The sequence below is a fragment of the Suricata suricatta genome, chromosome 14 (assembly GCF_006229205.1).
Source record: "Suricata suricatta isolate VVHF042 chromosome 14, meerkat_22Aug2017_6uvM2_HiC, whole genome shotgun sequence".
Taxonomy (NCBI): domain Eukaryota; kingdom Metazoa; phylum Chordata; class Mammalia; order Carnivora; family Herpestidae; genus Suricata; species Suricata suricatta.
Window position 1 is genome coordinate 60,777,128 of NC_043713.1, and position 16,197 is coordinate 60,793,324.

Genomic DNA, 16,197 nt, shown 5'->3' on the forward strand with positions numbered 1-16,197 from the left:
AGAGCTGGTTCTGCTGTCCTCTGGGCCATGGGTGGGATCGTGGACCAACCATTCCCACCTCTTCACTTCCCCCACACCCCTAGGCCACCCCATGAGAGGGGAGCTATACTAAGGGCCAGAGAGACAGCTGGTAGGCTGGAGCTGAGGCCTCCCATCCACCCCGCACCCCGGGTCTGGTCACATTCCTGAGGGACCTGCTGAGCCTCCCCAGCCCTGGGGGTGGGGGAAGGGCAGGCAGGGATGGGCCCGGGGCTGCTGCAGGCCTCCACCCCCATCCCTGGCTCCATTCCAAGGGAGCCCAGACCTGCCTTAGTTGGGTGCAAAAAGCCAGAACCTCAGGATTCCCCTTCCCTCGGAACCTGCTGCTCTGAGGGGTGGGGGTGCACAGCAGGAGCCCCTCCGCATCTGGCTGCAGCTGCCAGCTGCTTTGGTGGGCTGGTATTGAAAGGCCTGGCCTACAGAAACTCCTGCAAGGGAAGGCCATGTGGTCAGGCGGGGCTGGGCAAGAGGGGGCTGGGCCCTCTGGGCAGGGGAGGAGAGGAGAGCAGATCAGGAGGGGAAAGAGGCAGGAGAGCCAGAAGCGGTTGAGACTGGTTCTTATAAATAGCCCATTGCACTAGGGCCTCCAATTTTGACCTTTTGTTATGTAAATGTGGTCAGCCTGGGAAGGGCCTTGTCCAGGCCTCCTGCCACCAAGCCTGCCCACCAGGAATTATGGAATTATGTGCCTGCCACCAGCTCCCTAACAGGCCTATGTAGCCTCTTAGAGTACCCTAAATCTCTTGGGTGGGAGGAGGGTACAGCCCTGGTAAGCTCTCCAGACCTTTGACCTTCCCTGCCACCGGCTTCACTGCTGGGCACTGTGGCCGCTCTCCCCTGCCTGATTGTCCCTGCCCCTTGTGTCCCACCCAGAGAGACCCCAGACTTTCCTGGGGACGAGGGCTCCAGGGCCACAGGTGCCTTCTCCTTCGCTGTCCCTCCTCCCCTCCCTTGCTGATGTATATCTGGGTTACCCTATCTGTCTTTTCCTCCCCAGGTGACCAGGCATTGATGCACCCCCAGGGAGGCCACGCACTCAAGGAGGCCACCCCCACTGGCTGCTGCTCACATGGTTTCTGGGCCCCTGGCACTCCGGTAGGCTAGGGACAGGGAACTGGCAGAATGGAGGGAGGGGGAGGCATGGGGGAAGGCTTTCTGGGTGCCCTATACTGCCCTGCAGTTCTCAGCTTGGTCCTTTGTGTGCATATGGTGCTGGGTAGCATGGAGGGGAGGTTGGGGCCCACTGCTCTCATCCTGCAGAGGAGGGGCTGCGTGGCTTACAGTCTCTTGGAGGATAGCACCTCCTGCCATTGGCCTGCCAGGCTGGGAGCACCAGGCATCCTGGGTGCTGATGGGGCTGACACCGCATTTCCCTGGGGCTGGATGTCCCTGCCAGTGTGGAAGCTGTACCTTGGGCTCTTTGTCCCTGCTTGACTGGCTGAGGAGCAGGTAGTGACAGAGAGTAGATTCCCTTGGGACCCGGGCTCTAGCCTTTGAGCCCCAGCTGAATATGAGGCTGGGTTGCCTGAGCTGGTGCTTGCTACCTCCTATCAGGCCCTGGGTGCTAGCTTGTTGCTGTGGTCTACCCTTGTATATTTGCGTAAGTTTCAAGGCCGCCTTTGGGCTGTGTGTAGTTACTAGAGTTTTCCTCTGTCAGAGCAGGTGTGGGGTAACTGGGAGTGGGAAGTGTTTGTGTTGTTACAGAAAGGCAACATGAGCGTGATCCCTCCAGGCTCTGCCCTAAGGGAGACAGAACTGGATTGGGTACACTGGTAGAAGCAGGGGCATCCCTGGTAGGGTGAGGCTCAGAGCAGTCGTTATTTTTGGATACATGAAAGCACGCTTGTCAACTGCATGGCACAGAGTTCCTGTGTGAAGGGCCAAGGAGAGCATGGAGCCACACCTCGAGCCTTCGGTCCTTCTGCTTATTTGTGTGGGTGCCTGGTTGGAGCACCCTGCTCCCAGAGACCTATGAGCATGCTCTTGCAAAGCCCACCTGCAGGGTTCCCATGGAGGTCAGAGGATTTTGTGTGTTTGTTACTTCATGACATCAGTGTCTGTGCCAGGCTGGCAAGGCCAGTTGCCTGCCTTTCACAGCCCCAGTGGTGTCAGGGGCTCGGCCAGGCCACCCTTTATGCTGAGCATCTAGAGACCCAGGCTGGGGTGCTCAGGGCCCTCCTGGGGTAGGAGCAGGCATTGGAAAGGGACTGTGGCTGGGCTGCAGTGTCTGAAGGCAGGAATATGACATTGGCAAACTGGAAAATTTGGGAAATCACTAGCGTTGTTTGAGAGGAACTCAGGGCAAAGCAGAGGTCATAGGTGGAGGCTGCATAGGAAAAAGAACCTTTATTTGACAATTGGGAGATTTAACCTGAAAATCTCAATTTCTAGTTTGTCCTAAAAACTGGGAAAACTACATGCCCACGTGGGAAGTGAGCCTTTCCAGGAGCTTCCGCTCACCTTATTCCCTACTGCTTCCTAGTACCTCACAGTCCCCTGCTGGTCATTTTTTTTTTTAAATTTTTTTAATGTTTTATTTATTTTTGATACAGAGAGAGACAGAGTATGAGAGGGGGAGGGTCAGAGAGAGAGGGAGACACAGAACCAGAAGCAGGCTCCAGGCTCTGAGCTAGTGGTCAGCACAGAGCCTGATGCGGGGCTCGAACCCACGAACGTGAGATCTGACCTGAGCCGAAGCCGGAGGCTCAACCGACTGAGCCACCCAGGCGACCCTGCTGGTCATTTTTGAGTCCTTGTGGGCATGTGGTTGACTTGAGTGTGGAGATGGTACCCTGGGTTGTGGAACCAAATTCACATCCCATTTTCTCTGTTTAGCATCATGTGTCCTTCATTGTCTTTTGCTTCTGTTTTCTCATTGGTGCAGATGGGGCCAATGCCAGTGTCCTTTTTCAGACAGCATAAGCCTCCCTGGGTAGAGTGCGTTCCCTGCCTGGGTACTGTGCCTGGTGAGGCCCCGTGAGCACCACCGTAGCCCGACCCTGTCTCCGAGCCCTTAGATGAGGCTCCCAGGTGGCTAATGCCCATGTGTGTTCTTGCCCACAGGTGGTACGCGTGGGCAGGGCGAGGGGACATGGGGCCCGACATGGAGCTGCCCAGCCACTCCAAGCAGCTCCTGCTGCAGCTGAACCAGCAGAGGACAAAGGGCTTTCTGTGTGATGTCATCATCATGGTGGAGAACTCCATCTTCCGGGCCCACAAGAATGTCCTGGCTGCCAGCAGCATCTACTTCAAGTCCCTGGTCCTCCATGATAACCTCATCAACCTGGACACAGACATGGTCAGCTCCACAGTGTTTCAGCAGATCCTGGACTTCATCTACACGGGCAAGCTGCTGCCCAGCGACCAGCCGGCTGAGCCCAACTTCAGCACTCTCCTCACTGCCGCCAGCTACCTCCAGCTGCCTGAGTTGGCAGCCCTCTGCCGCCGTAAACTCAAACGAGCCGGCAAGCCCTTTGGCTCAGGACGGGTGGGTGCCACTGGCATGGGGAGGCCTCCCCGCAGCCAGCGACTATCCACAGCCTCTGTCATCCAGACACGGTATCCGGGGATTGTGGATGGACGCAAGGGGTCGCAAACCCCCCAGGAGCTTTCCCAGGCCAAAGGCTCAGATGATGAGCTCTTCCTCGGAGGCTCCAGCCAGGAGAGCATGCATGGCCTGAGCCGGGCCATCTGTCCCGCCAGCGGGGAAGCCGGTCTGGGCAGCTGCAGTACCAATGGGAGCAGTGGGGGCTGCGAGCAGGAGCTGGGCCTGGATCTGTCCAAGAAGAGCCCTCCGCTGCCTTCTGCAACCCCTGGTCCCCCCCTCACCCCTGACGACCCGGCCCAGCTGAGTGACAGCCAGCATGGCTCACCCCTCTCAGCTTCTGCCCCTCCTGTTGCCAACAGTGCCTCTTATGCTGAGCTGGGGGGCACCCCTAATGAGCCGATGGATCTGGAGGGGTCTGAGGACAACCACCTGTGTCTGCTGGAAGGGCCTGGTGGGCAGCCCCGGAAAAGCCTGCGGCACTCAGCCCGAAAGAAGGAATGGAGCAAGAAGGAGCCTATGGTGGGGTCCCCTTTTGAGAGGAGGGAAGCAGGGCCCAAGGGCCCCTGCCCGGGGGAAGAGGGCGAGGGGCTAGGGGACAGGGTTCCCAATGGCATCCTGGCAAGCAGTGTTGGGGGCGGTGGCCCCAGTGGGCCCTACGTGGAGCCACCGTACCCCTGCAAGGAGGAGGAGGAGAATGGCAAGGATGGAAGTGAGGACAGTGGGCAGAGTGGGAGTGAGGGAGGCAGCGGCCACGCCAGTACCCACTACATGTACAGGCAGGAGGGCTACGAGACGGTGTCCTACGGGGACAACCTGTATGTGTGCATTCCCTGCGCCAAAGGCTTCCCCAGCTCTGAGCAGCTCAACGCCCATGTGGAGACGCACACGGAGGAGGAGCTATTCATCAAGGAGGAGGGTGCTTATGAGACAGGCAGCGGGGGCGCTGAGGAGGAGGCTGAGGACCTGTCGGCGCCCAGCGCGGCCTACGCAGCTGAACCCCGGCCCTTCAAGTGCTCCGTCTGCGAGAAGACCTACAAGGACCCGGCCACACTGCGGCAGCACGAGAAGACACATTGGCTGACTCGGCCCTTCCCCTGCAACATCTGCGGCAAAATGTTCACCCAGCGCGGCACCATGACACGCCACATGCGGAGCCACCTGGGCCTGAAGCCCTTTGCCTGTGACGAGTGTGGCATGCGCTTCACCCGCCAGTACCGCCTCACCGAGCACATGCGAGTGCACTCCGGCGAGAAGCCCTATGAGTGCCAGCTCTGCGGGGGCAAGTTCACCCAGCAGCGCAACCTCATCAGCCACTTGCGCATGCATACTTCCCCCTCCTAGAAGCCAAAGACCCTTCTCCCCGGCCCGAGGGTGCCCTCTGCAGACTTGCCCTCGGGAACCAATGGAAGGAAGGAAGAAAGAAGCACGGAGGCCAGGCGGGAGGGGCCAGGACCCCCAGGTCCCGCGGGGGTGGCTCCTGGTATTGTCTCCAGCCAGCCCCCCACACCCAGAGCTTTAATGGACAGTCTGTACCAAGGGAAGAGGGAAGAGGGAAGCCAATGGGCTCAAGCTCCACATGCGCATTGCTGGTGTGCAGTCTACCTCCCAATTCCGCCCAAGCCTTGGGCTCCCTGAGAGGGCCACTGTGGGGCCTGTGGGAGTGGGTCACAGGGGTCTTGCTGGGACCTGGTCCCTTTCCTGCAGGCTGGGTCAGAGCTGGGGGGGCAGCGGTGGGGGGGGGGCTCCTTCTGCTGGGGAGGAGCAGGGCTGCCCTGAGGCCATGGGCGGTGTCTGTATGTGTGCACGAGTGTTTGTCTGTGTGCGGGCTACCCTGGCTCTTTGGGGGAGTGGTGCTGGAGGGGAGGGGACAGGCCCCTCCTTCCTGGAGCCAGGGGTCACTGCTCACTGGCACTGGGACAGTCAGGGGGGCCGGCACCGCCTACCTCTCCACAGCTAAAGAGCCCTCTGGGCCTAGGTTGCTGTTATTCCTACTGATCTGTTCCTTTCTTCTTTTTGAATTTTGTTTTTTAAACCAAAACCAACAAGAGTTTATTTTCCTTCCGGCCCCTCGGGGCTGAGCCTGGGTCTGCAGACTGAATGTACAGGGGCAGCTGCCCCTCCTGCCTCCCGCCCCAGCTGAGGGGTGCCCACCCCCCCAGGCCCCAGAAGCCCTTCTTGGCCAAAGGCTTCCCTGGGCCCCGAGCCCTGCCTCGGCTGCCTCAGGAGAGAGAGTGATTTTCCTATAGTTTCTGAGGAATATTCTTTGTTTAGAGGTACTTCTTTTTTATTAAGAGAAAAACCAGTGTAACGTTTATGTGAATGTTTAAACTGGAAGATCTGGGATTTGTGGGGGGAGGGGGGAGGCTGGACTCATGCCAGAGCCGTCGGTACTCTTTTTCATTTTGTGTGTGTGTGTGTGCGCGTGTGTGTATGTGTGTATGTGTATGTATGTGTGTAGTGTGCTTGGTGCTCGTGGACCGATATCGCGCTTTCCTTCCTTCCTTCCCAATCAAGGTGGAGAGACTTCTGACCTTTTGCTACCTCTTGAATTCATGAGAACAGTACGTTGGTGACTGGCAGTTGAGGCCATGACACTTGTTTTCCTCCTGTTAGTGTGCACAGGAAGACGCACGTTTGAGTGAGCCAGACTCTGCCTCGCCCAGGTGGCTCTCCTTGGCCCCCCACCCCCAGTGCTCTTAGAGGGGAGGTCCTGCAGCTGCAGAGTCAGCTCACATGTGTCTTTCCCCCCAGAGCGTACCGCTATCTGTGTCCACCCTGTGGGTGTTCGGAGTGTGTTGTGAGCGTCAGGGAGCCTCCGTGTGCCTCTGATCTTGGCCTGGGTAGGGGAGGTGAGTGCCCCAGCATAGGAGATCAGGGCCTGGAGCCAGCCCCCTGCAGCTCCCTGCCAGGGCCAGGATGAGGTGGAAGTGAGCCCCCCCCCATCCTGTCTCCTGGGTCTGCCAGAGATGGGGCTTGGGAGAGCAGCAGGCCTGCCCAGCCAGTGCAGAGGCGTGAGAAGGCACTGGCCAAAGTGATGTATACGCCGCTGGGGGACAGGGAGAGGGGACCTACCCTGCTTTGGCACCTTCTCTGAGCAGTCCTGGCCGCTCTGGCAAGAGGTTGGCTGCCACTCATTGGCTCAGCCCTGTCTGGAGTCCCACCCCTCACCCCTTGCCTTGGGGTTTCTCTGCCAGCCTCAGGACTTCTCCATGGGCTGGGAGTCAGGCTCACAGGGCCAGACCAAGGTTGCCGTGGTTGGCCCCACTGTCCTTGGCTGACTGGAGACACAGGACTGGGCCATCGGCTTTATCTTCATTTTGCTTCATGCTTTTTTTTTCTTTTTACTTTAAGTTCAGACCAAAAAATTCCGGAGTCATCCTCTACCCTCACCCCTCCAGAGACCCTCCAGCTGAAAACAGCCTGAGTTCAGGGACCCAAATGGTAAAGGGCATGTTTTGCAAGTGAGGGCTCCTGGCTGAGCCCATCTCAAGGCGTCCCCAGCCCCAAGCTGGATCTTCTTCCCTATGGGTGGGAAATAGAACACTGGACCCAGGGTCTCGTGTTCCTGCAAGTCAGGTGAGGAGGCAGGGTCCTTTCCAGGCCCCTGCCCTCCCGACCCCACCCCACTCCGTCAGCACTTAAGCCACACGACACAAAGTCTGTACCACACGGGAGTTGTGCACGTGCCTGGCCTGTGTGTGGCCTCTTGGGCCGTGAGCAGCCACATCCATGAGGTGACCCGTGACAGTAGGTAATTCATTTGCAGAGCTTCAGGGACTGGGCGCAAAGGCCCCTCACTCAACGATGTTTGTGCGACATAGTATTGTACCCACCTGAGTATTGTATCGAGCCTTTTCTGTATTTTAACAAGAAAGCAAAACACTAGTTTCCTATTTAAGATTTTAAGGGTTTGTGGGGCGGGGTGGGACTAACACAACACTCGATTTTGTTTTCTTTTTCCTTTGATTTCATGTGGAGTGTGTGCTTGCAAGTGTGTGCGTGGGAAATGTGTTAAGAGCCTCACAAGGAAATTAGGCCGTTGGAGGCCAAGGGCGGCTTACAGTTCTCTGCTTTAGTCACTTAATTCCTGAATGTTTCGGAGAAACAGGAAACAGAAAATAGCAGATGTCATGTAGGAAAGAGAATAAAAGAACAAAAACAAAAAAACAAAAAAAAAAACAAAAAAGAAAAAAAAAGCTCATACCCAAATTCACAAAACCTATTTTTTAAACCAAAGCACATTTTGAATGAGTATGGAACCTCAATGGGCTCAGAAAAAAAGATACTAATATATTTATCTCATTGTTTACATAAACTTTTACAGTTTCAGACCTCAACAGCTGTAAGGCCAGTCCCAGTGAAGCCCCACTTTCCGCTGGAGACCCTTCTGAGTTGGCTCATGGGCAGAGGTGCAGGCCTGGAGGCCCAGGCCCCCTGGATTCACCTGAGCCCTCCTCCCCAGCCCCGGGCCTCTCAAAGCCCAGCTGGCACCAAAGAGCTTGGGCCAGCGCTGATTGGCCCCCAGGCCTCCTGGCTGGACCTCAGAGATCCTGGCCAGCTGGCACAGCAGGGGGTGGTCATCAGCTCTGGCCATAGGACCCGAGTCTGGGCTTGGGCCCTGGGATGGAGGGCCCCCACTCTGCCCGTGACCCTCGTGGTAGGTTGATGTGAGGGTCCCTCTCAAGCCAAAAAGCCAAGACCTTTGCACAGCTCCATTGACTCCAGTGGGTCCCCACCCCCACCCCTGGCAGTTGGGGCGGGGCTTCCTGGGCTGGTCCTTACCAACACAGACGGTGCAAACACTCTGAACAGTGTTGTTTTTGTATCAATATGTTTGTGCAGTGATGAATGTATTTATTTCTCAGACTTGGGGCGAGCGAGCGGCCGGCTCCGCCACCGCTCGCTCCCACCAGACCGAGCCATTGCAAGGGCTCCTCCAGGATTGCAAAAAAGGTAAAAAAGAAAAGATGAACCTTTAAGCAAATAAGAATCTCAGAGACTCGCAGCATAGCCATACACCTCAGCCTGTGAAATGAACAGTTTGGACCCAGACTGACTTGAAGCCTCACGCAGCCATGTGTGTATTTCCCGTTCTTCACCACTCGGGGGCGCTGGGCTGCCCCGCTGTGCCCCAACCCCTTCAGTATTTACTGGACTGGGCCGCGCGTGCAGGAGTGCGATCTGGGCGGGGCTGGCTGGGCAGGCAGATCCTACCGCCCTCTGCACGGCGGTCCTGAGTGGGAGAGGCCTGGGCAGCCAGGAGGGCAGGGCTCAGGGAAGAGGGGGGCTGCATCCGTCCTCCCCCTAGGCTTGGGGGACGAAAGCAGAGGCACCGGGCCTCCAGAGAATAGACCAGGGATCTCAGTCCTGCTGTACCCCTCGAAGGGACCAAGGCCCTTGCTCTTCGCCAGAGTCACGTTGGGGCAGACATTACTGAACCTGTGAACTGATGCCAGGAGTGCTAGGATGGAGAGGGACCTACTCAGCCTCAGTGTGACATTCCAGATCAGGGGGTGGAGGTATGTGGGAATGGAGGCTGCCCAGGCCCCCCTTCCTAGGACCCGTCTCCCCTGCCAGCTTCGGTCACCCACTTTAATTTTTCTACCGGGAACCCCTCCCCCTACCTCACCTTGCTATTTATTGCTGTAATTTATTGACCTCAAAAATGCTGCATAACAGACCTCACTTGGGGCAGGGAGGATCCCTAGGGCTCCCCCCCTCCACTTGGTGGGGCCCCGTGGGGCCAGGTGCTGAGAGGAGCCTCTCTGTATCCCACCCATCACTTGTTTTCCCCCTTCCCCACTTGGGGGACCCCAGGTTGGGCACCCACCCATTCGCAAATACCTCGAGGGGGAGGGGGAGGGGGAGGGGGAGGGATGGAGTTACACCCGTTTTTGTTTAGTAGGAACCGGAAGCGGGATCACGTCCTACTCTTCCCTTCCCGGAACGGGGAGGGACACCGTGATCGCACTCCTGTACTGGCCACCGCCGCTGTCCGTCTTCACATCGAGTTCACTTCATTTGAGAGTTTGGATAAATTCAGGTCAGAGCTGCAGGTATGGCAGCCCACAAGTGTCATAGAAAAAGCAATTCACCGACGACTGATCTCTCCATTCAGAAGCGTGCAGTCTTAATGTACAGTGATGAGAAACTGTTATTTTATGATCTTTTCATTAAAAGCTTGATTGAAAACTAGTGTGGGGCTTCTGTATTCTGTGACCATTCTCTCTTGCTAAATAACACACTGCTTTCCTTTCTGTGTCCAGCACTTCCAAGACCTAGGAGGCTAGGAGTAAGGATGGGCCATCTGCCCCTTATTGTCCTAGGGACTGGTTTCTGGTGAAGTGGCCCTAAGGGCTAGAACCTAATGGCCATGTGTGTGCATCCCGGGCTTGGGCTGTGGGCCAGGAAACCACCACCCTAGGGTCAACATCCTTTTGGGCAGTGTTGGCCTGAGTTAGCCTAAGACAGTTTTAGGAAGCAGTGGTATGTAGATAGGGACAGGGACCTGGTGGCCTGGGTGAGGGGAGATCTGGCTTGGGCTCAGGAGCACCTGATGGAGCAGCAGAGCTAGGCTGGGGCAGGACAAGGACTCTACTGCGGACTGCTCCTGCTTTCTGCTTAGGGTAAAGTGGGGAGGAAGGGAAAGATAATCTTAAGTTTCCAGGGGCAGGGACATTAGTTCCAGTTCCCTAGTGGATTGTCCCTCCCAGCTACCAGAGGGGAATCCAAGGATGAGTGAAGATCCAGTAGGAGGAGCAGGGATGGGGCCAGGAAGGTGGTCAGCCAGCTTAGACCCCTGACTGTGGACTTCAGATGTCCAAGTGGCTCCAGGGCAAGAGCAGATGATCTGGGGTCTCAACTCCAGGAGAATATGACGGTGCTGCTCTAAACTATGGTAAGCTCCATGGAGTTATTTTTATTTATCCTTTTAAATGTGTTTTTTACATTCGTTTTTAAGTAATGTTGATACCCAATGTAGGGCTCAAACTTAACCCCTAGATCAAGAGTTGAATGTTCTACGACTGAGCCAGCCAGGTGCCAACTGTTCAATTCTTTAAAAATGTATGGGGCACCTGGGTGGCTCAGTCGGTTAAGTGCCAACTCGATCTCATCTCAGGTCATGATCTCACAGTTTGTGGGTTTGAGCCCCATTTTGGGCTCTGCGACTATGGCATAGAGCATGCTTGAGATTCTGTGTCTTCTCTTGCCCTTCCCCTGCTTGTGTGTGGGCATGCTCTCTCTCTAAATAAATAAACTTTATTATTTATTTAAAAATTTTAAAAATATTTATTTTAGGGGCGCCTGGGTGGCTCAGTCGGTTAAGCCTCCGACTTCGGCTCAGGTCAGATCTCATGTTCGTGGGTTCGAGCCCCGTGTCAGGCTCTGTGCTGCCAGCTAGCTCAGAGCCTGGAGCCTGCTTCCGGTTCTGTGTCTCCTTCTCTCTCTGACCCTCCCCCTCTCATGCTCTGTCTCTCACTGTAATAAAATAAATAAAACATTTAAAAAAATAAAAAAAAAAAAGAAATGAGAGAATGTGAGTGGAGGAGGAACCGAGAAGAGAGGAAGATAGAATCTGAAGCAGGCTCCAGGCCCTGAGCTGTCAGCACAGAGCCTGACTTGGGAGTCGAACTCTCGAGCAGTGAGATCATGACCTGAGCTGAAGTAGGATGCCACCCAGGTGCCCCATAATTAAAATAATATTTTTTGTTTAATTGAGGCAATAACTGAACATAGTTTAAATGATCAAAAGCTTCTTCAAAAGGCGCTTGGGCTGGCTCAGCTGGAGGAGCATGTGACTCATGATCTCAGACTTGTGTGTTTGAGCCCCATGTGGGGTGTAGAGATTACTAGAAAAAAAAAAGGCTTAAAACAAAAAAATAGTCTTTAGTTCCCTTAACCCCAATGCAGTGTATGCAGACTCACACTTTTAATTTGTAGCATTGTTTATGCATTTATCTGCACATTTCTAAATAGTAGGCTTATACTGCTATCTTAATTCATCCTTTTCAGAGTCAGGACCTATAGATGGGGAGTTTAGTGCATTTATACCCTCTTCCCCTTCCCTTAAATTCCCCAGATAGTTTAGTTTAATCTAGGGGTTGGCAAAGTTCTGTAACTGTTTGAGGCTTTGTGGGCCATATAGTATCTACAGTGACTTCTCAACCCTGTTGTCACTGCAAAACTCCCACTAACAACATAAGTAGGTGGGTATGACTAAGTTCCATTTATCTTCATTTATAAGAGCTGGTACAGGGGTGCCTGGGTGGCTCAGTTGGTTTAGTGTCCAGCTTTGGCTCAGGTCATGACTTCATGGTTCATGAGTTTGAGCCCCGAGTCGGGCTCTGTGTTAATAGCTCAGAGCCTAGAGCCTGCTTCAAGTTCTGTGTCTTCCTCCCTCTCTCTGCCCCTCCCCCATTCACACTCTGTCTCTCTAAAAAAATAAACTTAGGGAAAAAAACTGGTGCAGTGTGCAATTTCCCAGATCATACTCATCATTATCACTATGTATCTGTTCACTGCTGAGCCAAGAGTTTAGTGCATCTTTTTGTACAATCTTTTGTTCTTGAGGTTAATTATGTTTTCAGTTACTCGACTGATTTGTGGATGTGAGGGCGATCTGGCTGCGACATCTGTCACCCCATTGATCGCCAGGGTTGATTCGGCTGATCTGGCTGGCTAGGTGGATGTCCCCTTCCTCCCTCACCGCTCCATGTGTGTCCCTCCCGAAGCTGCGCGCTCGATCGAAGAGGACAACCATCCCCGATAGAGGAAGACCATTCTTCGGTCAAGGGTATATGAGTAGCTGCGCTCCCCTGCTAGAACCTCCAAACAAGCTCGACTGATTTGTGTCTCCATCTTCCTCCACCCTTTTAGCTCTCTGAAATGCTTCCCAGTACAGTTTTCCACAGAATCAGATGCTATCTGGTTTTTTTTCTCCCAAGGGACATCCTTCTGGAACCTGCTCTTTTCCTGCACCAATTTCGGGGGAGTTCTCTTGCTTTTTTTTTTTTTTCCTGCACTGGGAGCCTAGCTTTCTGGATTCCATGTGTTGTATTCTCAGGTTACCTGCCTGTGTGGGTAGGATGTTTTTTTTGGTACATCCTGAGAAAGAACACAGAATTGATAGTTTGGGTATAGAATGGTAGGTTGGATATCATTTTCCTGCTGAATTTGGGAAGTGTTGTTTCATTGGCTTCTACCTTCCAATATGATGAGAAATCCAGTTCCCTTTGTATATAACCTTCCCCGAAGCTTCTATGATTGTCTTTTTATTTCAGATGGTTTGTTCATTCATTGAGCTGAGCACTTGATGAATTGGTTTCATTCTGGAGACCCAGTCCCTTTAGTAAATTTACTGATTTTTAAAACGTGTCAGCAATTATTTTGAATTTCCTTTCTTCTGTTTGTGCTTTGCTTATTGCATTTTGTTCTCTTTATAGATGTAATCTCTAAGGAACATTTAATTTTTCTTTTTCTTCTGTTCCTTCATAGTGTCTAGCTCCTTTTTAGATCCCCACTTTAGGTTAGTTTTTATCCTTTAACAACATAATTTTAAAGGCTTTCCTCAATGTTGGGTCACCTTGGCAGGCTCTGATATTCAAGAATGAGACCCTGGGGCCATCTGGGTGGCTCAGTCATTTGAGTATCCAACTTCAGTTCAGGTCATGAGCTCATGGTCCATGAGTTCAAGCCCTGTATCAGGCTCTGTGCTGACAGCTCAGAGCCTGGAGTGTGCTTCAGATTCTGTCTCTCTGTCTCTCTCTCCCCCTCGCTCAAAAATAGACATTAAAAAAAATGAGACCCTAAAAAGCATCTTGGAATCAATCCAATGGTTACCTAAAATGTGTGGGATGGAGAGAGATGAGACAATGCTTTCGCCTGTGCTGAGCCGACCATGGCACTTCTGACAGAGAGAGCCTTCTGCCAAACTGGAGCTGCTTAGCACTGGGGGCTTGAAGAACATTGTAGAGAATGCTGAAAGTTGAGATGAAATACTCTTGCGGGCAGACTCTAAGTCAGGGCAGGTTAGGGAGTTGTTCCATGGTTATAGATTAAAGACAGGTTCTGAGTTGTAGGCACCACTGTTTTCTTCCATAAAGTGTTTGGTTTACTTTATTTTTTTAAATCTTTATTTTTGAGAGATAGAGTGTGAGCAGGGAAGGGTCACGGAGAGAGAGGGAGACACAGAATCCGAACAAGGCTGCAGCCTCTAAGCTATTAGCACTGAGCCCAACACAGGGCTGGAACCCACAGACTTTGATATCATGACCTGACTCAAAGTCGAAGGCTTAACCGTGAGCCACCGAGGCACCCCTGCCTGAAGCGTTTGGTTTGTTTGTTTGTTTTTGAGAGACAGAGAGAGACAATGTGAGCAGGGGAGGGTCAGAGAGAGGGAGATACAGAATCTGTAGCAGGCTTCAGGCTCTGAGCTAGCTGTCAGCACAGAGCCTGATGCGGGGCTTGAACCCACAAACCGTGAGATCATGACCTGAGCCAAAGTCAGATGCTCAACTGACTGAGCCACCCAGGCCCCCCCAAGGAATTCTATGTAGTCGAGAATAAGCAAAAAAAAGGACCAGGGAGGGGGAGGAAAAACTACTCTGTTGCCATTAGCCTAGAAATTGTGACTGAACATCGTAGGTAGCTCTGTGTGCCTAAACAAGAGGGAAGGAAAAGGAAAAGGTCAGAAAGTTTATTAGAGGCTATTTCCACTTTTGTGCATGAGGAAGTACTCTAGATGCTAAATATTTCAAGAACTGTTTCCCACGAGACCTTTTACGAGAGCATTTCCTAAGTTGCCCGCCAACTTAGCAAACAGGAAACTTTGAATGGCTCATTCCTCAAACCTGGTAAAAGGGTATGTCATTAGAGTCTCAGGTGTGCCTGAAATGTTACCGTCGATGATTCCGAAGTGTCACCTGTGCTTCTGCGTGTCCTCTGCAGGTAATGTGCATATCCACTCTGAATGAGAACGTGTCTGACCTACACTTACGTGGCCTGGCACCCAGTCTGCTCTGCCCACCCCCTTGGCACAGGCCAGCCTCCGCCCTCCTCCAGCCCTGGGCCTTGAGGAAGGAGCCTGCTAGGAGGCTGTGGGGGACCCGTCCTAAACCTGGAACCTGCATGAGCCTTGCACCAAGGAAGGCAGTCACCTAGCAGCTGGCTGGAAGAATGTGGTGAGCACAGGCTCCCTGGGAGAGCAGGTCGCCGCCTGCCCCAGATGGCCTTCTACCTACCAGCTGAAAGACGGCCTCTATGCTGTAGAAATCAGATAGGCAGAGAGAAAGGGTCTGATTCTTGGGAAAGGGAGGGAGCTGGGCAGGCCTCGGCATCAGTGTAGGAGGCTGGCCCACACTCAGGGCCCAGGCTGTCTTTCTCACCATCAGGCAGCATAGGAGGCAGAGATGCTGGAAGTTTTACCAGTTACTGCCCAGCCATAAAGAACCCCCCCTGCCCTGGGCACTTGGCCTTCTGGGAGGAGAGCAAGCAGCTCACTCCCCTTGTACTAGTCTCTGCTAATGCCGCTCACCCGTGAGTTTAGGAAATGCTAACAGTCTTGGTGTTAGCCTAGTTCGTGTTCAGCCCTTCTTTCTGGCCACAGGTGACAAAGCTCGTTGCCACTTGCAGGCGTCTGTGGTGTGAAATCAGGGCCAGCACCAACCAGATGTCACCACTGGCTTTCTCTCTGTCAGGCAGGTATGTATCCAGGTCACCTCTGAGGAGCCCAGGACAGCACACTGTGTGTTGGGCCCAGAGTCCTGGGTTGATTGATGGTGCATGAACCTGGTCCCTGACCTTTTGGATCCTTGAGGTGACAGGCATATAAAAGTGAATGCTAACTCAAGTCCTCCAAAGCCAGCAATGGACCAAGCACTCAGCAGCAATAGCTCTTTGTGAACTCACTCCTGGGACTAAATGGTAGTACTGCCCCTGGATCTCCTGAGATGAAACACACCCCAGAACTCTCAAGGGAGGGGGGTGATGTCCGCGAGAGGTTCAGGCCACCTGGAAGGAGACTGAATCCAGAAGCGATGGCGGTGGGGGCTGGGGGGAGTGTCTCAGGCAGACACAACAGTATATACGAAGGCCAGGGGGAAGCGTCAGTGTGTTTTTGGAACTGAAGCAACTTTCCTGTGGCCTGAGAGGGGTGTGTGGCGGGGGAGGGCGGCACCCGGACTCCAGCCAGGTGGGGGAGGGCTTCCAATGCCAAATCAAACCTCTGGGCTTGATCCCAGGGTGAAGGGGCCATGTGCAACTTCCCACCGCTGCCATTGCCTCCCCCAGTGGGCCCTGCCCTCTGGGAAAGGGGGCCACCCCTGGCACCCTGTCCACTGGTGGCCTGGCCCATCCTCGGGAGGGGGAAAGGGTTGTGTGTGCATGCTTGGGCTGTCATAGCAGAGCGCCACAGAAACTGGCGCTGAGGGGCGCCTGGGTGGCTCAGTCGGTTAAGCATCCGACTTTGGCTCAGGTCATGATCTTGCGGTTTGTGGGTTCGAGCCCCGCATCGGGCTCTGTGCTGACAGCTAGCTCAGAGCCTGGAGCCTGTCTTCAGATTCTGTATCTCCCTCTCTCTGTGACCCTCCCCTGCTCACGCTCTCTCTCTCTCT

General features: G+C 54.0%; 1 protein-coding gene and 1 long non-coding RNA gene across 2 annotated transcripts; both read left to right on the forward strand.

The window, feature by feature from the left end:
• Nucleotides 1-1,048: 1,048 nt before the first annotated feature.
• On the forward strand, nt 1,049-5,268 carry HIC2 (HIC ZBTB transcriptional repressor 2). The gene is made up of 2 exons (XM_029922378.1): nt 1,049-1,134; nt 3,103-5,268. Exons 1-2 carry the CDS (start codon nt 1,109-1,111, stop codon nt 4,925-4,927), a joined length of 1,851 nt encoding a protein of 616 aa, XP_029778238.1. The 5' UTR covers nt 1,049-1,108; the 3' UTR covers nt 4,928-5,268.
• Nucleotides 5,269-7,752: 2,484 nt separating this feature from the next.
• On the forward strand, nt 7,753-9,781 carry LOC115277719. The gene is made up of 2 exons (XR_003902492.1): nt 7,753-9,105; nt 9,489-9,781. It is a non-coding gene; the product is annotated as an uncharacterized LOC115277719 (long non-coding RNA).
• The last annotated feature ends 6,416 nt before the right edge of the window (nt 9,782-16,197 follow it).

Coding starts and splice junctions, on each gene's coding strand:
- HIC2 (XM_029922378.1), top strand. CDS start 1,109: ATGGTTTCTGGGCCCCTGGCACTCCG. Junction 1,135..3,102: donor TCTGGGCCCCTGGCACTCCG/GTAGGCTAGGGA, acceptor TCTTGCCCACAG/GTGGTACGCGTGGGCAGGGC.